We start from the raw sequence: 22319 nt of genomic DNA on the forward strand, positions 1-22319 counted from the left end.
GGCTCTTAGGGACGAGCCTATGCCTCAACTCCGGGAGACGGAACCGACCTCTCTTCTGATCCCTGGTTCCGATACCTACTTTGAGGGGGCGGTGCCCACCTTCTCAGTTGGCAAGCTAAAACCTGATTGCGCCACCACTCTCTTTAGTGAGAGACTTCCCAGGTTGTCGGACTTCCTCATCCAGACGGAGTTCGACGCCCGGACCAGGTTGGCGAGATCCCTCTCCTCCATGACGACAGCAGAGATGACGGCTCTTGTTTACCAGGAAGAGCCGTTATTCAAAGTCACAGCAAAGGGAATGCTGCACACCATGCAGTGTGACCTTTACGACTTTCTAGTCGCAAGGTGGAAATGTAGGAGGCATGTCCTGGCAGAAGCTACCATCCGACATGAGCCTAACAAGCTCATTGCTTCCTCAATTTGGGGGACGGACCTCTTCCCTGCTCCAGTGGTGGCAGAGGTCTTGCACGAGGCTTCAAAGGTCAACCAGAGCCTCAAAGTCAGGTGGGGCCTAGTGACAAAGAGGAAGCCAGAATCCTCCGGTTCGAACCCTAGAATCAAGAAGAAGCCAAGGAAGTTTCAGTCCTTCCAGGCTCCTCAACAGGCACTAGTTCAGGCAGTACAGGTGCCACAGGGACAACAGCACACACCCTCCAAGAGTCAGCAGCAGTTCATGTTCCTGACTCCTCAGTCCCAACAGCCCCAACCTTCCACCTCCTTTGCAGTCTCTCCGGCCTACAATCCGACCTTTGAAGCGCAGACTTTTCAGCCATTCAACAGGTTTGCTAGAGGCAGCAGAGCTAGGGGCGCCTCTCGCCATAGAGGATCCGGCAAAGCCGCAAGTAGAGGCAGGGGCTTCCGGGGAGCGCGTGCGGTCGTCCCTCGGCAAGCCAGCAGTGAGAGTCCCAAGGTAGGAGGGAGACTGTACCTCTTCCGCCACCGGTGGAGGTTCAGCCCTTGGGCTCAAAGCATAGTGACCAAAGGTCTGGGTTGGAGTTGGCTAGAGGGCCCTCCTCCAACCAACAATTTCTATCAGAAACCAACTACGGAATTGATAGAGTATACTCGAGATCTCATTCTCAAAGGAGTAGTGTCAAGAGTCAAGAATTTGAAGTTTCAAGGACGCTTGTTCAGCGTGCCAAAGAAAGACTCAGAAAAGCGAAGAATTATCCTAGACTTGTCCCATCTGAACTTATTCATTCATTGCGACAAGTTCAGGATGCTGACCGTTTCGCAGGTACGGACCTTACTTCCCTGTGGGGCCGTCACAACCTCTATAGATCTTACAGATGCCTACTATCATGTTCCCATAGCCAGACACTTCCGGCCATTCCTAGGCTTCAAACTAGGAAACAAGTCTTATTCCTTCAAAGTAATGCCGTTCGGGCTCAACATCGCCCCCAGGGTCTTTACAAAGTTGGCGGAAGCAGTCGTCCAAGAATTGAGGACACAGGGAATCATGCTAGTGGCTTATCTAGACGATTGGCTCATTTGGGCAAAAGATCCCGAAGAGTGCAAGAAAGCAACAGTCAAAGTAATCAAGTTTCTGGAACACCTAGGTTTCCAAATAAACAGAACCAAGTCCAGACTAACACCGGAATCTCGATTCCAGTGGTTAGGCCTTCAGTGGGATTTACAATCACACACTCTATCAATTCCGTCGCTGAAAAGGGAAGAAATAGCCAAATCCACAAGGCAATTTCTCAAACAACATCAGACATCCCAGAGGAGTCAGGAAAGAATCCTGGGCTCACTCCAGTTTGTCTCAGTCACAGACATCCTCTTGAAAGCCAAACTCAAAGATATAAACAGGGTTTGGCGTTCCAAAGCAAACTGCAGATCCCAGGACAGGTTAGCCTCTATCCCAGCGATCTTACGAAAGTGTCTCCGCCCCTGGACGGAGATAAGCAACCTATCAAAACCAGTACCCCTTCAGTTTCCCCCGCCGTCTTTAGTGATCCACACGGACGCCTCACTAACCGGGTGGGGAGGTTACTCTCAGTACAAAAAGGTCCAGGGAACCTGGTCCCCACCATTCCGCCAGCTACATATCAATGTACTGGAAGCCATGGCAGTGTTTCTCACTCTGAAACGGCTTCGACCATCCAAGAGGTCACATGTCAAGCTAGTCCTAGACAGTGCAGTAGTAGTCCACTGCCTAAACAGGGGTGGATCCAAGTCAAGCCACCTGAATCACGTCATGATACCCATTTTCTCTCTGGCGGACAGGGACAAATGGCACTTGTCAGCCACTCACCTAGCAGGAGTGAAAAACGTAGTAGCAGACGCTCTGTCTCGCTCCGTCCCGTTGGAATCGGAATGGGCATTAGACAAAAACTCGTTCACTTGGATCTGTCAACAGGTTCCGGGGCTTCAGGTGGACCTCTTTGCCACGGAGTCCAATCACAAACTTCCTTGTTATGTGGCACCCAACCTGGACCTCTGGCCTATGCCACGGACGCTATGGCCCTAGATTGGAATGCATGGAAAAAGATTTACCTATTCCCTCCGGTGAATCTTCTTCTGAAAGTACTGAACAAACTCAGGTCATTCAAGGGCCGGGTGGCTCTAGTAGCCCCCAACTGGCCTGAGAGCAATTGGTTCCCTCTACTTCTAGAATAAGGACTCCGACCTCTACGGATTCCCAATCCCAAACTAACCCAGTTAGTGCAAACTCGGACTGTGTCCGCTTCCTCAAGAATTCAGGAAACCCTAACTTTATGGATTTCATGAAGTTTGCGGCTCGTAGGAATGCGGACATCGATCCCCAGAATATTACATTCTTGGAATCAGATAAAAGGGAATCTACATTGCGTCAATATGACTCGTCTGTTAAGAAACTAGCAATGTTTCTTAAAGACTCAGACACGCAAATCATGACCACAAATTTGACCATATCCTTTTTTAGGTCATTATTCGAGAAGGGTCTGGCAGCAAGCACTATTACTACGACCAAATCAGCTCTTAAAAAGATCTTCCAGTTTGGTTTTAGTATAGATCTTACGGATTCTTATTTTTCCTCTATTCCAAAAGCTTGTGCTAGACTTAGACCCTCCGAGAGACCTAGGTCAGTTTCTTGGTTTCTGAATGATGTTCTCAAACTGGCCTCAGAAATTGATAATGATTCATGTAATTACACTACTCTGAGGAAAACTTTACTTTTACTAAGCCTAGCCTCAGGAGCCAGAACCTCAGAACTGTCAGCCTTATCAAGAAAGCCAGGTCACATTGAGTTCCTTCCCTCAGGGGAAGTTCTCCTATCCCCAGATCGTCACTTTCTGGCCAAAAATGAAGACCCACAGGACAGGTGGTCCTCATGGAAAATCCTACCACTTCCCCAGGACAATTCTCTATGTCCTGTTAACTCCTTGAGGGCTTATTTGCATAGAACAACCTTAAGATCCTCAGGTCCGTTATTCATTAGGGAAAAAGGTGGTACAATTTCCCTAAAAGGAATCAGACAACAAATTCTATATTTCGTTAAACAGGCCAATTCGGACTCCTTTCCTTGTGCCCATGATGTTAGGGCAGTGGCCACCTCTATTAATTACTTCCAACATATGAATTTTGACGATCTTAAGAAATATACAGGCTGGAAATCTTCGACAGTTTTTAAACGCCAGTACTTAAAATCCTTGGAAGCCCTCAAATTCTCAGCGGTGGCTGCTGGAAACACAGTTTCACCTGACACTGCATGAATTTCTGTCATTTTTCTTGTAACCTTCCCTTCTGCCTGCCTCATTGCACCCTTACTTAATTAGGTCGCCTCTAGTGTATATATTTGTCTTGGATGTAGTTGTTTCATTGTACCTTCTTATCTGTGCAGTCCCCCAAGCTTGGTGAATCCAATTCTCTGGCACTCTTTCACGGGGCGACACAGGCTAAGCCCAGAAAAGGGATTTTGACGAAGGAAAAATCTATTTCTGGGCAATGACCTGTGTCGCCCCGTGAAAACCCACCCTGTAGTTAGTATTCCTCACCCGGCTTACCCCAAGCTTGGATGCTATCTTCAGGAATGACGTCACAGGCGTCGGAGGCGCTCACGGTAGTAGTAGAGGGTAGCGAGGGCTGTGGTTCGGCTCCTCCGTAGTTGGGGTTTTGTTGAAGGAAGAAGCTAAATGGCAAGGGACCTCTGGTAGTGGTTTCCACTCGCTCTTTATCTATACCGACACCTTATTAAAGGTGAGCGAGCCATTTATCTTGGCATTACATTGTTTCTCTTTTTCTCTGGGATGAATAGCAATATTTATACCTTAGAAATGGTGTCAAAGGAACCTTTCACTGGGCGACACAGGTCATTGCCCAGAAATAGATTTTTCCTTCGTCAAAATCCCTTTTTTATATCAGTAACTTACCAACTAATTTCATAGCTAAATCCCACATTAAAAATGGGATACATGGATATACTTATTCTAAATCATAACACATTAAAATGAAATGAAAATGGGGGTAATGCTAGCATTTGGAAAAATGCTTGTTGGTTCCTTACCTGTTAAGAGAGCTGCTACAGGTAATTACTGCCTCTGGATAGCGCTATGGCCATGGGCCTGTGGAGCACACTTCTAAAAAGATGCCCCTGCCCTGAGCTTAGGATAACATAATTCAACAAATAACCAGAGTAAATAAAGTAGTCACCTAAACCAAATCTAAAAACCACTACCCAACCATTAAAAGACCTGTTGGGTACTCCAAGTACATACACTGGTCCCCCCGTATTCATGGGTACATATGTGAACGAGACCCCCCCAAATAGTTAGAATCCGCAAATAGTTGGAACCCCCATAAAACTATTAAAAAACCAAAAATAAACATTTTCATTGGGTTTTTTATGGGGGTTTCAACTATTCACGGGTTCTAGCTATTCGCAGAGGGGTCTGGTACCTAACCCCTCAAATACGGGGGAAAACTGTACTTGGTAAGTATATATAAAAGCTAACTTATTATAAAAATAGAATTTGTTCATACGCGAACAAACCTTCGGTCTTAACAATAGGATAATTTCTAGCGCCTAGCTGGATCCGGTAAAAAAGTAGATGAAAGCAAGGAATCTTGTGGTATCTGGCAACACATGCGTAGATCGGGTGAAGAGTGGTCTTTTTCTTTACCGCTTTGGTACGAGAGTTGGGTTTTTCCTCTCTTGGCCTTTTCCCCGGTTTTTGCCCATTTCGTTCCTTTAGTGTGTTTATGTGTGCTTTTACCTAATATTATGGCTTCTTCTGCTCCTTCTCGATGTCATCGTTGGTGCCCTGGAATTCCTGGATTCCCGTGTTCTCGTTTCTTGGCTTCATCAGCGACGGACCCTCACATCACTTGCAGTAGGTGTCGTTCCAATTTTTGCACGATTACAAATCCCTGTACAGAATGCCGGGCATGGCCTTTGGAGCAGTGGAGGAAGTTTTATCTCAAGAGGGAACATCAGAGAGTCTCCAGTCTTCCTTCTTGGGAGGGCTTTGCTACTATTCCCGATGTTTCATCTTCTGCAGTAGTCAACCCCCATAGTAGTGTTGCCCCTGCTTTTCCTCCCTTTTCTTCCACTGATTTGTCGATGGAAGTATCGGGAGGTCGCCAGGGTATTATTTGTAATGTAGCCCCCTCTTCCTCGGGAGTTTTTTCGGTTCCCGAGAAGGGTGAGGTTTTTTCATCATTCTCTTCTCTTCCAGAGTCAGGGGCGTCCAAATGGCGGCGATTTGGAAGACGCTTGGGCTAGGGGGTACCCCGTCCTTGGGGGGTTGCTAGTGCATTTTGAGGAGCCTCGCACCCCCTCTCCCCAGTCCAGCCAGGCCATTCTCCCCCCTCCTGGCCTTGTCTACACGGGTGGGAGCAGTCAGCCATCTTGTATTGCTCCGCCGGTGTCTGCCGCCGCCTTGTCTCGGAGTGATGCTGTGGCGTCAGCCCCGTTGATGTCGTCACGGGCCCATCTTTGTGTATTCCTCCGCCAGTGGCGTCTCTTTCCTCCTCGCTCAGAGGGGAGGTCGTGACATCACTCATCGATGACGTATCTTCCAGTCGCCTCCTCCGAGCCGCCTCTCTTAGCTGTGACATCATCTCTGCCGCCCAGTTCGAAACATCTCCCTTCTTTGTCTTCAGAGCCATCTCTGGCACATCAGTCCGAGCTTATATGCCAGGCGGTGCTTCAGAGGCTGGACTCTGTTTTAGATGTGAAGTTGGCTGCCTTATCGGTTGGGAGGTCTGGTAGGAAACGCGTTGCTTCGTCCCCGCCTTCCGAGAAGAGTGCGCAAAGAAGCTACTGCTGTCTCCCTCTCCCTCTTCCCCCTCTACGCCTCATGGGCGTATTAGGCATTGGAAACCTAACGTCTTTGCCCTTCCTTTGCCGCCGAGGGAGGAACAGCACGGACGTGTTCCCGAGAGTGCTGTGGTTTCAGGCAGTGTTAGTGATGTGTGTTCTGCAGGGGTTGCTTTGCCACCGAATCTTGTACGTGCAACCACCCCACCCCCCCACCCCGTCCTTGCACATCGCGACCTCCCCCGTCCGTGCACGTGATGGTAGTGCTCCTTCTTCTCCCAGGCCTATTCGTCGCCGTAAAGGTCTGAAGGCACCTGTCAAGAGGTCAAAGGTAGTGAGCACGGAGGAGGTGCAGCCGGAGTAATTGCTTAATTCCAAGTCTTCCACTATAAGGGATTCTCCATCAATCTCGAGTTTCCCCCCCATCTCACGTACGTACGGCCGCCACGCCCGTGTCTGTTCATGGTCGTCTGGAGTTACCTGTTGAGGTAGGTGATGTGCCTAATGTTATAGTGGGTCCGTCTCAGAGGCTGACGCTTGGACCCAGCCCAGATAGGCTAGTAGGGGTTTCAGACTGTTTGCCTACTAACCCTTCTGTGAATTTCGGTGAAGAAAACGTGTTAGAGGAGCCTACACATCTTTCTCGTCGTCGGTCGCCGGTGCCAGAGCAGGTAGAAGGAGACACGCAAGAGTTTCTGTCTTCCTTTTCCGAGGTTGTTGATCTCACTCGTGGGTTCAACAATTTGGAAAGTAGGACTCAGGATCGGTCGTCTTACACTCCTTCTTGCTTGGAAGCCTTGGTGGGAGCTGCTCAGGACCCCAAATCATCTCTCCAGCTGCCGTTGTCAGGGCACGTTCAGTCAGTATTGCAGAAGGTTAACGCCTCTGTTTCTGACCGGGACGGTTCACTTCGCTCTAGAGGCTCTACCAAACTCCTACCCCCACCTCTCACAAGACATAAGAAGTACTATGCTACGAGCTCTGCATTTTTTTTGTCACGCCACCTTAACCCAGACGTCATTCGCCTGAAGTCAGGTTTGACTTTGGAACAGGTGAGGTCAGTGGCTCCGTCCTTATCTCCGCAAGTCGCCTTATCTTTGGAATCTACGGCGGCCTCCATGTTGCAGACGGTTTCTTGGCTGGACCTCTGGTCTGTGGTGATTGCCAAGATAGCTTCTGACAGGTCCCCTCATGGGTTGGCGAGTGCCGCCTCGCTTGCCAGTCTTTTCCAATCAGGGGGCAAGGCGTTTTCTTATTTGGCTCACCTCTATACCAATTTATGGTCTAATCTTCTTCTGGTTAGGAGGGACGCGGCTTTGTCTAGGATGGAGAGGTCGCTTGACACAGAGTCTTTGCTGGCCTTGAGGAACGGTGACCTTTTAGAATCACAATTTTTGTTTCCACGGACCGAACTCAACAATGCAATAGACCGACGTCGGGCTGACACCAAGGACCGACTGATGCACCAAGTCATGTCTAAATCAGAGCCCCGCCCTATAAGATGTTTGTCCCCCCCTCCTCCCCCGGTCCAGTAACAATCAAGGAGATCGTCCCCTGGTAGGCCATCGAGGACCTAGAGTTTGGCAGGGCCTTCCTGTTCGTCACAGCCCAAGTCTCAGGATCAACGCCCCTTTCGCTCTCGTTCCTTTAAATCAAGAAGAGGCCCTAGAAGCAGAGGTCAAGGGGGCCGTCGGTAGGTTGGGCGCCTCTCCCTCTCCTGCGCCACGGGTGGAGGGGTGGCTGGCTGGCCATTGGGCCAAGTGGCAGTGTTACGGGGCGGAGAAGTGGGTGGTAGATGTCCTTCGGGTGGGATACCTGTTGCCATTCGACTTCTCTCCTCCTCTGTCAGACAAGCCGCAGCTCAGGAAGACGTATCCCCCAGATTCTCTGAAGTTCTTGGCTCTTCAGGAGGAAGTGCAGAAAATGCTGGACAAGGATGCGATATCGGAAGTAGTGCGTCCGTTCCCTGGGGTTTTACAGTCACATCTTGGTGCCCAAGGCATCGGGAGGATGGAGACCTGTGATCGACTTATCCACCTTGAATCGCTTCATCAGGAAGGCACGGTTCAAGATGGAGACCCCGTGCTCGGTGTTGGCAGCCATGAGGGAAGGCGACTTCAAGCTGTCGATAGACTTGAAGGACGCATACTTCCAAATCCCTGTTCATCTCACGTCCAGGAAGTTCCTTCACTTCTCGTTGACCACAGCCCCCCAAGTGTTCATAAGGGTCTTCTCTCTCGTGTCAAGTTAGGCCCATGCTCAGGGGATCCATTTGCTAAGGTACCTCGACGATTGGTTGGTCTTGGCAGTTTCCAGGGAAAAGCTGCTGCATACCAGAAACTGGCCCCCCACATAGTTAAAATCTGCAAACAGTTAGAACTCCCTCTAGAAATGCTTATCTTGAAAGTTCAAATACCAAATGTATACCTTAAATAACATGCTACATCAAATATACTTTAAATTATTACCCTATTACTGTATTCATCTTTGAAATTATATTACCAATACAATTTCAAATCATCCTAAACATTACCACCCTTAAAAATTAATATAAATGTATGTCTAACCCATCCATCCAAAACAGAGTGTGTTACCAGTGACATATCTTGTGCTGAGAGAGAGAGAGAGAGAGAGAGAGAGAGAGAGAGAGAGAGAGAGAGAGAGAGAGAGAGAGAGAGAGAGAGAGAGAGAGAGAGAGAGAGATACTACCAATATAATTTCAAATCATAGTAAACATTGGCACCCTTAAAAATTTATACATATGTATGTCAAACCCATCCAGCCAAAACAGTGTTACCAGTGACATATCTCGTGCTGGGAGAGAGAGAGAGAGAGAGACCTTACCTTACAGACCTTACATCTTGTTCGGGTTGCCCCAGATCCCTCAGTGTGAGGCACCTCTAATGTCTACCAGAAAGTTGCTAGTACATCTTCCGGTATATTTTGCATCTTCCAATCTTGGATGGTTTGGGATGCAGCTTAGATATTTCTCGAGCTTATTCTTGAACACATCTACGCTCACTCCTGATATATTCCTCAGATGAGCTGGCTACGCATTGAATAGACGTTGCATTGTCGACGCTGGTGCGTAGTGGATTAATGTCTTGTGTGCTTTCCTTATTTTTCCGGGTATAGTTTTGGGCACTATTAATCTACCTCTGCTTGCTCTTTCTGATATTTTTAGCTCCATGATGTTTTTGGCAATTCCTTCTATCTGTTTCCATGCCTGAATTATCATGTAGCATTCTCTTCTTTCTAGACTATATAATTTTAAGGATTGTAGTCTTTCCCAGTAGTCAAGATTTTAACTTCTTCTATTCTCAGAGGCCAACAGACGCTTGGAAACCACACTAAAAATGGGGGATAAAGGTTGATCGAAACCCATTGTTTGCTCTTCATTACATACAGGTGCCAAGGGATGTTCTACCAACAACAGGAGTTCTGGCACCACTGAGAGATCCTGCGCAAAGGGACGTTCCATCGCCAACAGGAGTTCTGGCGCCACCGGGAGATCCCATGTCAATGGGCGCTCAAGTGCCAATGGGAGCTCAGGTGCCAATCAGCAGTCCGGGACCATTGGGTAATATGGCATTAATTGGCGCTCCAGCACTGACGAGGGCACTGTGTCGCTACTGGACAATCAGATACTCAAGGGTGCAGATGCATGGTGCACACTAGACATCTTAGACATTTTAGTTACTACTAAAAAACAACCAGGAGTTATAATGAGCACGAGGAGAAGAATCCAGCACCAACGGACGCTCAGAAACTTCCCTGGGCATAGAAACGCAAAAGGGAGGGTTGGCTGGGCGCTCAACAGATTATTTTCTTTAGGAGGAAGAGCATTTCTGAGAGGAAGAATGCTTAGACAATGAAAACTAGCCTTCTAACACTGGCTTCTCCAGAGAGAAATGTTTGGGACTATCCCAAAAACTACATGACGGGCGCTGATCTCTTGACAGTCCACTAAACTTTTTAGGTGCCACTGGAGAAAGGGAATCACCTCTAGCTCGTTTTTCAGAGGACGAGATTCATCAGCAAAGCACCACTGGCATCTGGGGCTAGACTCCCAAACTATACAAACTAGATGAAAGACGTGACACTTCCTCAGACATGCCTTTCCAACAGTGCTCTGTCGGAACCTGGGATGCGACAACAGGTCTGAATGAGGGGGCAACTACCCGTGGACAGACCCCATCAACCTCCCTTGGGTTACCAGTATGACTCCTCCCAGGTTTAGGAGAGTCTGCCAGGGACCTTTGCCTAGGATAATCAGCAGGACGGGCAGTCACCTCCTCCACTGCTATTAACAGTAACAACCAACTTTGTCCATAAGGACCTTAACTGACACACCTAATTGTAAGGGAGCCATGGTGAGGAGTGGGTGGTACAGCCTGAGAAATGGGAATGGGTGGAACAGACACAGATTAAGTAACATCCAAAGGCTGACTAGCTATTGTCTTCTTACTATTAGCCTTAGAGGCTGTTTTCCTTCTCTTGTCCCTTTCCAATTTGTTACAATGGTTAGTTATTGTCTTCCACATTTTACTCTCATTGCTCACATTCACAATAAGTCAATTGAGGATAACAAACTTGACCCCTACAGTTAGTGCATACAGAATACAGATTATAACAAGCTTTAATTAATCTAGTAATGCAGCCTTTACTGCAATACCTAACACTCTGAAAACTACGAGTCGGACATGGCCGACAAGACTAAGGTCAACAAAGTCTAACAGTCAAAATAGTTATATAAAATCCAAAATTGGTAAATGTGTTAATTAAGAGCCTAACACTATCTAATCATGCCGAAATGGCTACCAAAAGCAAGAGTGCTTCACCAATTGTAACAACAGTGACCAACTGAGATGTAAATCCAAAAACTTCACAGCAGCTAATCACTGTTACAGCCATCAGCCGGCAGAAACAAATGAACATGGTTCCAAGTTGATTCCTCTGTACCCCAAAAGTGGATGGGTTAGTCACTTAGCCAAAACAAAAGTAGCAGTACTGTGAATCTCAAAATTCTAGCTGCTGATGGAAAGTAAAACTATAGCTATGTAATTACTTGGTAAGTTACTTATATAAAATATATTTTTGGTTGCCATTGAGTCCTCAACTCTACATTCCCAGCAAAAAAGTGTGGGAATCTTTGGTGGATGCTTCTTTCATAGGAACAAGTAAACTATGGTCACCTAGGTAGCTGCTGTAAGTGGGATAAAGAGTCTTCTGCATTGTGCATTTGTAATCCATCATTGTACCAAAAAGGTTTCTATTCTGGTCAACACCAGCTGAGAGAATTCTTGATTTAATATTAATCAGTCTGTCTCAAGGAACTCCAATGGGGTAAGTCATTTAAAGTTTCACATCAGATACCAAATACAGTAGTATAGTTTTTCCTTTGTCAAAACCTGTTTTTCATTAACCCTTAAACGCCGAAGCGGTATTTTAAAAATCGTCTCCCGTATGCTGGCGGTGTTCGTGAGTGAGCGCCGAAGCGGTATTTTAAAAATCGTCTCCCGTATGCCGGCGGTGTTCGCGAGTGAGCGCTGAAGCGGAAAAAAAGTTTTTTTCAAAAAATCACAGCACGCTTAGTTTTCAAGATTAGGAGTTCATTTTTGGCTCCTTTTTTGTCATTGCCTGAAGTTTATATGCAACCATCAGAAATGAAAAAAATATCATTATCATATATAAATATTGGGATATATGACAGCCCCCCCAAAAAAATTTCATATGTAATTGTATACAAATCGCACTGTGAGCAAAACGGTTAAAGTTAACGAGTTAATTTTTTTTTTATTGTACACTAAATTGCGATCATTTTGGTGTATAACACATTGTAAAACGATCAAGGCAACACAGAGAAAATATTATCACAAAATTATGCATGAATTCGTAAAGCGCGGACGTAAAAAAAAGCAATTTTCAAAAATTCACCATAAATCGAAATATTGTGCTAGAGACTTCCAGTTTGTTGCAAAATGAAGATAATTGATTGAATATTTTCTACCATTTCGGTCAAGTTAAAGTTGACCGAAGTACGAATTTTTTCTATTTATCGTTATTTATATGAAAATATTTCAAAACTGATAAAAGCTACAACCATGGGTTGTTTTAGTTTTATTCTACATTAATTTTGCACACATTTTCATATATAAAACTTTATGTAACGGCTGATTTAAAATGGTGTAAACATTACGACAATCGGATGAAAAAATTTGTGATTTTTTCGGAAGAGTTACCGCGCGGACGTAAGGAAAAAGTTTATTTCATAAATTCACCATAAATCGAAAATATTGTGCTAGAGACTTCCAATTTGTTGCAAAATAAAGGTAAATGATTGAATATTACTAGAATGTAATATTTTTAGTTTACAATAGCATTTTTTTACCATTTCGGTCGAGTCAAAATTGACCAAAGGTTGAAATTTTGGCACTTATAGTAAGGAAATTTTTTTTTTTTATAAATTCACCATAAATCAAAATATTGTGCAAGAGACTTCCAATTTATTGAAAAATAAAGGTAAATGATTGAATATTACTAGAATGTAAGTGTTGTAGCTTACAATTGCAGTTTTCGACCATTTCGGTCGAGTTAAAGTTGACCGAAGGATGAATTTTTTATATTTATTGTTATTTATTTGTAAATATTTCAAAACTGATAAAAGCTTCAACCATGGGTTGTTTTATTATTGTATGCTACATGAAATTGTGCACATTTTCATATATAAAACTTTATGTAACGGCTAATTTAAAATGGAGCAAACATTACGACAATCGGACGAAAAAATTTATGATTTTTTCGGAAGTGACCACACGGACGTAAGGAAAATGTTATTTTCATAAATTCACCATAAATCGAAATATCGTGCTAGAGACTTCCAATTTGTTGCAAAATGAAGGTAAATGATTGAATATTACTAGAATATAAGAGTTTTAGCTTACAATTGCGTTTTTCGACCATTTTGGTAGAGTCAAAGTTGACCGAAGGTTAAAATTTTGGCACTTATCGTTATTTATATGAAAATATTTCAAAACTGATAAAAGCTACAACCATGAGTTTTTTTTAGTTGTAATTTACATAAAATTGTGCACATTTTCATAAATAATACTCCATGTAACTGCTAATATAAAATGGTGCAAAAATTATGTCAAAGTGACAAAATAATTTCTGAGATGTGTCGCTGATGCTTTTTAGTGCGAGAAGAAAGAAATTCGCGCTTGCGTGCCTGGGTAACGATTGTAAACAAAGCAACGCCTTGATCCGTGAGCTCCCAGCACCCCCAAGGAGCGTTCATTCAAAAGTTTTTGCCTAGTAGGCCTATAACTATTTTTCCGCGAATTTAAAAAAAAAAATTTTCGTCGATGTACCATACATCAGTTTGGCACCCAACAGACAACTTTTGTCAACGTTTAATACGTCCAATCAGCGTTAAAGGGTTAATAGACATAAACCTCACCTCACCATCTGTCTGGGCTTGAAACTGGCTGAAGGGTTTTTAACTTCTTTTCTTCTATTACAAAATAACAAAAGGTTTAAATAAACAAAATTACTTCTAGAGAAATCTGCCTATAGTAATTATCCATAATAATGAGTAAATTCACCATGCCACAGTGTTCTGATATGTATTTTTAATTCCAAAATGAAGTATAAATATTTTTCACTAAATACATTTATAATACCAATGATATATTTGAGACTGCAAATTGTAATTTGATATTAGATACAAAATCCAAATTTCATTAATTAATCAGTAAAACACATCAGCTCAAAGTACACCCAACGTCACTGAATGACACATCACTACCAGATTTATTACTTTAAATAAAGGTGTTCCAGTATATATTTGGAATTTTTTAGGCAATGTCCAACAACCTTTAGGTGTCATCATTGAAACGGTAAGTGAAATATTATTAGTTGTAGATGAAGGGTTATATTTAAAGAGATCTGTAGTGGGATTTTTTCAAATTTTGCCTTTTTGTTCACGATGGAAATATATTACACACTACCATAATATTTTTATTCAAACAATTACAGCAAAAATGGTCACCTTCCTGTCAATTTCATGAAGATCAGATAATGAGTAATTAAAAAAATATAATACAGTGCTAACAATATTCACCAGAACCTTGGTTTTGCCAATGCAAAGTTTAACTAACAACACCTGATAAACAAAATAAAATAGAAAAAAACACTAATTACTTTGGTAATATCACTGATGCAGAAGGATTTACCTATGGAAAAGGCACAATGATGAAAGCAAAGTTCTTTTAATCAGAGACAAGGCAGGTTTGCACTTGGAAATAAAATTAAAAAAAAAAAGTGCTACAAGTGAGAGAAGAAACTATCACTGCTAAAAAAGAAATCACTAGTAATAAAGTGCAGTAACCTCAATTTATTATATGGCCAGACATTACAGCCTGATAAGAAAAATAGTTTGTACCTTAATAAGACCCTTAAAAAATTTATATTTTACGACCTAGACATACATAATATAAACACATCATAAAACTAACTTTATTTGAGTATAAACATCAAGGTGCGCTGCAACAGTAGGAGTGGATGGATGACGAAGGATACTGATTGATGTACCACCATAAATTGTGCCAATGCATACATCACGTTCTCCCAAAACCACACCAGGAGAATGGCCACCAGTCACATTACTGACTTCCACTGTTGCAAAAAAATTAGAGGAATACAAACATGAGAAGAAACTTCTTTTAAAATAATTTTTTCCATACAAACTCATTACTCATAGCCAATTTTGTGATCTGGAAAATCCAAGACAGTGTACCATTTGTCTGACAAAGTAAAAAATGGTAGCCAAAAGGAAGCTCTGTACATATGCCTACAGATCACTGAACACCACTTCACATTTTTTACCTAGAAAATTAACTGAGAAAACAGGAGGCATTAGAAAAAGGGAGTTCCAATTATGAGTAGTAAAGGGTTTACATTAAAATATAAATTTGTTTTTGGAGAGGAAAGTTGTGATGGACACGAAAATAAAGATAAAATGAGATTTTTGGAGAAAACACCACCCAAAACAAAAAACTAACTATAATTAGAGAAACATCAGTTCAAACCAAAGACAAAAGATATGAAGAAAGAACAATAAAAAGATAAGACTATACCTTTATCTCCTCAAATAATAGTAAAACCAGTGGAAGCAGACATTCAAAACACCAAAGAAGTAGAAGAGAACCATTCCATAGATAAGAATGATTATGTCAAGGTAGGAAAAATCCCTCCATCACAAGTAATTTGTACAAGAGCAAATAAAACAAGAAATAACAGGTTTTGATTCTCAAGGAGTTACCTTCCATGGGTCTACCAGATCTCCAGGTGACCAAGCTAATATAAAAAAATTCTCTTTTAGTTTGTCTCTTGACCACGTATTGTGTCATGATGATACTATAACGTGATGGAGTATACTAGTATATGTATTGGACTCAAAAATAAGAAGACACTTTCCCTTATCTTCAGTGAAGACCCAGTTGCTTCCATCGTCAAAACCTGCTAGAAGAGGAAGTGATTATTGCGCATTTACAGTCCATCATATTGTTGACAAACAGACCAGCCCAGAGACCAAGAAGCCACAACTTTCTGTTGGTCAATGCAGGATGGTCCCTCGTCCAAACCCCATGCCTTTTCATCTGGGAAGTGGGAAGGTTTTGAGGACTCAACAGCAACTACCAAAAAAGGGATTTTGACTAAGGAAAAATCTATTAATGCTGCCTTGTATGCAATGATTGATGTAACTGTCAGGAGTGTGTCTTCAAACAGGTATATAAGAAAATTTAAAACTGTTTCCATAGAAATCTCAACTGGGCTCTTAGTATGGACATAACCTACCTTGTAATCATATCTGGTATTGTTTGTACATAGTTTTTGCACTAGGTACCTAGCAATGTTGGGTGAGTAATTTTCATAGTAGGCAATATTTAAAAAATCCACACATGAAGGTCTCAGCTCAGAAAGGAGGATGTGTAGATGACCTTCCCTCCTACTGCCTGGAATAGAACAGTAGAAAGTAGTGGAATTGATCTCTTCTCCTGGTGTTGGAGTGATAGGAACCAATGCCTGTCTGGCCAATTTGGGGCTATTAAGTAAGCTGTTCTTTGAAGGATAGAAGCTTGCTCAAAACCTTTCTAATCTGGGACAATGGAAGAAAAAGGTATATCACCCCCCGTTTGTTCCAATCTTTTAGGAAGGCATCTCTTGCTCTTGCTTGAGTGTCCAAGTTCGGAGACACATACACTGGAGTTTGTGATTCTCAATGTGGGCGAACAGGTCCACTTTCAGTTGTAGAAGCAAGCTGGCTATTGTTTGAAAGTGTTGTCCAACATCCACTCTGTTGAGGCTGTCGTTTTCCTTGATAAAGAGTGCTATTGTGTTGAGAGACTGAGAAGTGAATTGCAGACAAGTACCACTTCCTTGCTTGCACCAACAAAATGTGTGCCTGTTCTGGAGGTTTGAGTTTTTGAGAGCCAACAAGACAACCATCAGCTCCAGGAAATTGATATCACAATTCCTAAGAGTAGTAAACCACCTTCCCACCGCCTGACAATCATCCAAATGTCCTCCCAACATGTCAACGAAGCATCTATGTGTATTGTCACTCATAGAGATGGAAGAGTCAAGGTGACCTGTTTTCCAGAGATTCCTTCCAGGTCCAAAGCCGAAGTTGCAACCTGGGTACTGGATCTATCAATGAAGTGAACTGCAGCCGGCCCATCATACATTCTAATTGCCATCTGGAAACTCTAGGCTGTACAAGGAACATTTTAGGTCTTTTCTTATTATGTTTTGAGTATTGATGGGGAAAGAAAACAGCATGAAAATTCACCCAACATAGTCCCAGCCACTGAAAGTGTTTGCTGGGCTTGAGGCCGGATTTTTCTTATTTATTATATAACCTTTTGACTGGAGTCTGTTGACTACTACTCTTAGGTTTTCCCAGCACTCCTTTATTGTTAGCCCCCAGATTAACCAGTTATCTAAGTAGGCTATCAGTTGTATTCCTTCTCGAAGGGGAATGGTGATAGAGACTAGCAAGTAAACATCTTTCAGATCTAAAGTAGCTGTCCAAGTCCCTTTTCAAATCATTGAATGTACTTGGGCAACGGTAGTCATCCGAAACTTTTGGTAAACAATGTGCTTGTTCAATGTTGATAGGTTGAGGAGCACTCTTCGTTCAGAGGAATCCTTTTTGGGGACACTGAAGAGATGAGCATGCTGTTTTTGTCCCATCTACCTATTTTTCAGGAGAACTTTTGAGGGCTAGTTTTGATGAGAACTTTTGAGGGTAATCAAGGATTATATGATTCTATTATCATAGCAAGCTTTTTTGGGGGGTTGGATAAGGGGAAGTTTTGGGTTTTTTGTTTCCTGAATTATCCTTTTCCCAGAAGAGCATACACTGTACAGTTCTGTTGGTGGGCTTGCTAGTTAAGTTGAGCCACAAGAGACTGCTCAAACAGGTCCTTACAGAAGGGGTTAGAATGTAATAATGAAGTTACATTGAGGAGTGAATTGTTGGAGCCCAACAATGTTTCCATCCATGCTTTTATGTGCCACTCAAGAAAGTCATAGAGTTCTTCCCATAGGGTTTTCAAGACTTTTGGCCACAACAGCAAATCTTGGTCTAGAATCTTCTGGAAGCCTTTTGGTAGCAACTTTAATACTAGTTATTAAAACTTAATTTTAAGAATACAGCTAAGTTTGCTTGTTTCTTTTCAATGCTTATTAAATTTAATCTTAAGTGAACATTTAAGTTTTATTGTCACTTATATCTTTGCTTTGTATCTTTCAAGCTTGTATGGCAATTCTCTGATACTATTTCACCAGCCGACACAGGTCGAACCCAGAAAAGGGATTTTGACGAAGGAAAAATCTATTTCTGGGGGAAGACCTGTGTCGCCCGGTGAACCCGTCCCTCTCTCTTTTCCTGATCCCCACCCTGTAGCCAGTCCAAGCTTGGGTGCGTAATCCAGGAATGAAGCCGCCGGGCATGGGTTGTAGTAGTAGCAAGCGGAAGGCAGATGTAGTAGTCCTTGTAACGGCACTTGCCTTGTGAGGGACCCTGAAGGGAATCTTCTAATTGGCAGAAGACCTGTGATAGTGGCCTCCACTCGCCCCAGTGCTTATACCGACGCCCTATGGTGTTCGAGCTGAGAGTAGTAACTTCAGCATTCCATTTACCTTTTTCTCTGGTATATTTAGCATCTATTTATACCTAGAAATGAGTGCTACAAGACCATTTCACCGGCCGACACAGGTCGAACCCAGAAATAAAAAAGGATGAAAAAAACTGGGATAATCCATTATGGTGTTAAGGAAATCAGTGTCATGAAGTGCAGTAAGCTGATAAAATAAAAGCTTTTGAGTAGGAGATTCACCCCCTCAGTAAGAAGTTGCCTCTTAAGGGGGCTGGCCGGGAACCCTTATATATGGGGGGGTATGTATAGGGCGAAAAATGCAGTCATGAAAAAATTCATGGAGCTTCATATGGCAATGGAGAATAAGTATAAGAAATATTTTGTCAAAATTCCTCTTACTTTTGTAGTTACAAGGTTATTAGTAAACGTAACTTAATAAGCCAAAAGCACTGATCCGTACAAGAAAATGCAATATTTCTTCTGTTATCGTAAATTTGGATAATTATTGTCAAAGAAATTGTTAGCAATGGCATCTGTAGAGGGAACTTAGTCAGTTTACCACCATTCAGTGCGAGGACAAACCTCTTGTAGTGTACACGGAGTTTTACCTCTGACATTCCCTTGCTTTTACATACGTTTATATTTGTTTTGGCAAGAATTTCATCATGCCAATGAAGAAAAGACAAGCAAAACATCTCACTAACATACAGACAAAGAAAATTTGCTCTAATATGATTACAGAATATCATAATATACGCGATATTAGTGTAGTTAGTGAAGAGAGAGAGGGAGGGGTGCGTAGTAAGGAACGGCCCCATCTTGCCTGACGCGCACGTCGTGCAGTGCCCCAGGCTACGGTCTTTGAGCATAGGGATCTTCATTTGTGATAAATAATATAGTTTTGGTTTATTAATATCAAAAAAGGAATATGTAATTCATAATAATCATGATTTATTAACATTGTCTTTGTAAAAAGAGAGTACACGTTCGAGTTTCACCTCTGACATTCTCGTTTGTTTATCTTTGTTTCAGCATGAATTTCATCATTCCAAAGAGGAAAATACAAGGAAAACATCTCGCTAACATACAGAAGAAGAAAATTCCCTGTAATAAGCCGAGTTAGTGAAAGAGAGAGAGAGAGAGTTGAGTAGGAAGGAGTGCCCCATCTTGCCTGACTCAGTGCCCCAGGCTATGATATATGAGCAAAGGGATCATTATTTATGATTAAATTATGATAAATAACATAGTTTTGGTTTATTAATACCCATTAATGAAATATACATTCATAATAATCATTATTTATTAACAATATCTTTATAAAAATACAAGGGAAAGCTTTGAATGCCTGTATCTCAAAACTATACTTATTGACCTTCAAATTCTATCTTCTTGCTTAGTTTTAAAGCTATAGCATTGAAATGTGGTATATAGCTTTGAAAGACATTATAGAACAATCAAATAGAGCCTTTTTTTCTAATTTTTGTTTTGTCTTATATTAATAATTTTTTTTTCTGATTTATTATAGCTTTTATTTTTTTACTATAATGAAAAATTCATACCTAGCAAAAAAATTACTTAAAAAAAAAACTCTTCATTTGATTGGAGGTCTACATTACGTCTATATATGGTAGTAATCCAAGTTCTTTATATTAAATATCAAGGGAGGAGATAGAATTTGAAAAATGGTTATTTTCAGGATAAATCGCCCTGGCGTAACAAAACCGAAGGTCAGAGGCGAAAATCATATGTGGTTTGGAGATGTCCCAAGTCACCTTATTAAGTGGTATGAATGTCAAAGTCCTGTCCTTAAAAAATGGCATTAGCCGGCCAGCCCCCTTAACTGACTGAAAAGTTGGATCTTTACCCCAAAATATCACATTCCAAGTCATGATAGTGAGCAGGTATAAGGATGACAGTGATAAGGGACTAAGCTTGAATAAGATGTGTCTTGAGATCTTGTTCAAAAAGGACCCTACATGGGGTGACAAGTCAAAAGGCATCTCAACCTAGCCACTACAACTGATGATTTTAGATTGCAGCCCTGCTAAAACCACCACTTTGTTAAAAGGAAAAGTCCAGTGAGTGGCATCTTATTAGCCAAATCTCCAAAACTTGGTGCTTGACTGAATAGCCACTTACAGTTGCACCTGCCATGCAGAGGGAGGAAGTATGAGAAGCCAATTGCTATCAATCAACCCATCCTTACGTGCTTGACTGAGTAGCCACCTGCACCTGCACCTACCTCACAAATAGAAGAGGAAGAATAAGTCTGAAATGAGCTTGGGTGACTACCCAACCTGTTGAGCAATCACCACAGGTTCTAGGGAGTTGTCTAGGGGCCCATAGACAACGCCCCAATGGTAGAATGAGGTAAAGGTGGTCAAATGCTTCAAACACCTGCTTCATAATACCACGACTTCTTCAGCTTTTACCCAACTGCTCAACTGTCTACTTTGCCAGAAGAGTTGTAAACTTGTTTGATTACAGCATGAAGCTAAAAGAGAATGGGTGTTCCTGAACAATACCTTCTTGAGTTTGCCATAATTAGCAAACAAGAACTGAAACTCTGGCCTAAGAGGTCAAGTCCTTCATAAGTAGCACCTTACGACTCATAAAAAGCATAAAGCCTCTTACCCAGACCACAAAATCAAGGATAGAAGAAATTGTAAGCTCGTATCTTTCATCAAGAACTGAAAAGTTCTGGTTTTTGCCCAAAACTCAGGAATAATAAACAAGAACAAAAGCGTTTCCCAACCCTCTATGAGCAAGACAAGGAGAGGTCATAAATATAATGTATGCTTCATTAAGGATAAGGGTTAGCAGGAAGGCATTCCTGAGTGTGAGGTCTCAGTCTGAGGCTTCATCCAAAGGTTTATGGCACCTGACCTACATTGAAGAGGACATAAGTCACATGCAACACCAGAGGAGAGCAAGACTAGCTATTTGGAGCTCCTCACAACCATACACAGCTCAACCAAATCAAGAGAGATTTATGCCCTTCAGCCTGCAGACCTAGCTCAATGCAGAGCCATTGCCATTCACCACAAAAACTGAGAGGAGCTCGTCTTGACAAGAGAAGACAGGGATGTCCACAATCAGCAAGAGGAGAGTCACCCCTTCTACGACACTAATCACAGGTGGCCACTTCCCTGATACACAAGTCAAGAATTTTGGAGTTACCCAGATATCTATGCAGTCCTGCAAGAAAAGCCTCTTTTGCAACCTCTGAGCATGTAGCTGGAGAGACTGTATAACATAATGAACCTCTCAATTAATGGGAGAGTGGTCAAAATGGGAAATCTCTCTCAGAGTCTGCTAAGTGAGCCAGCAGATCACAAAACCACTCAGCATAGGCCCAAACAAGAGCTACCATGGTTATTCAGAACTCACGGTGATGAACACGTGGTTGATCACTCGACAGATTAGACTGAATGGAGAAAAGGCATACATCCAGATAGTACCAGGGGTACTTGAAGGCATCCTCCAGGGGTGACCAGGATTCTAGCACCAAAGGAGCAAAATGCCGGGAGCTTCCTATTCAGCCCCTTAGCAAACAGGTCAATAACTGGTGTTGTTCACACTATTATCCATGGTAAAGTAAACAAATACTCAAAGCTAAAAACTGACGGTACCCAAAGGAGTGCTAAGTGATAGCAGGTGGGACTTTCCCCACTCATTCTCCTATCACCAGTTAACTACAGTGGAATCTTGGTTTTTGTAGATTTTTTTCAGACAAAATTTTGTCCTGGGTTTCGTACATACCCTTAGATTTTGTACACTCAGAAAAGCTCCTTCCAGGACCCAGAGCGTACCTAGGCCTGTACTGAGCACCCAAACAAAGCATCCTGTGTTCTCTCCTGACCCATTCTGTTTTTGTGTTCACTGTTTTTGTGCTTTTTGTTCTTTTTTAT

The 22319-nt window shown here is 42.5% G+C and overlaps 1 protein-coding gene across 1 annotated transcript in view; it reads right to left on the reverse strand.

Annotated features, from left to right (window-relative positions):
• Window positions 1-22319, reverse strand: part of LOC135221624 (regulator of MON1-CCZ1 complex-like) — a 317999-nt gene that overhangs the window by 212325 nt on the left and 83355 nt on the right. The window contains exon 5 of the mRNA XM_064259288.1: window positions 14761-14920. Coding sequence (XP_064115358.1) covers window positions 14761-14920 — 160 coding nt within the window. The remainder of the gene's footprint in view (window positions 1-14760; window positions 14921-22319) is intronic.

The sequence above is a fragment of the Macrobrachium nipponense genome, chromosome 20, assembly GCF_015104395.2.
Source record: "Macrobrachium nipponense isolate FS-2020 chromosome 20, ASM1510439v2, whole genome shotgun sequence".
NCBI lineage: Eukaryota > Metazoa > Arthropoda > Malacostraca > Decapoda > Palaemonidae > Macrobrachium > Macrobrachium nipponense.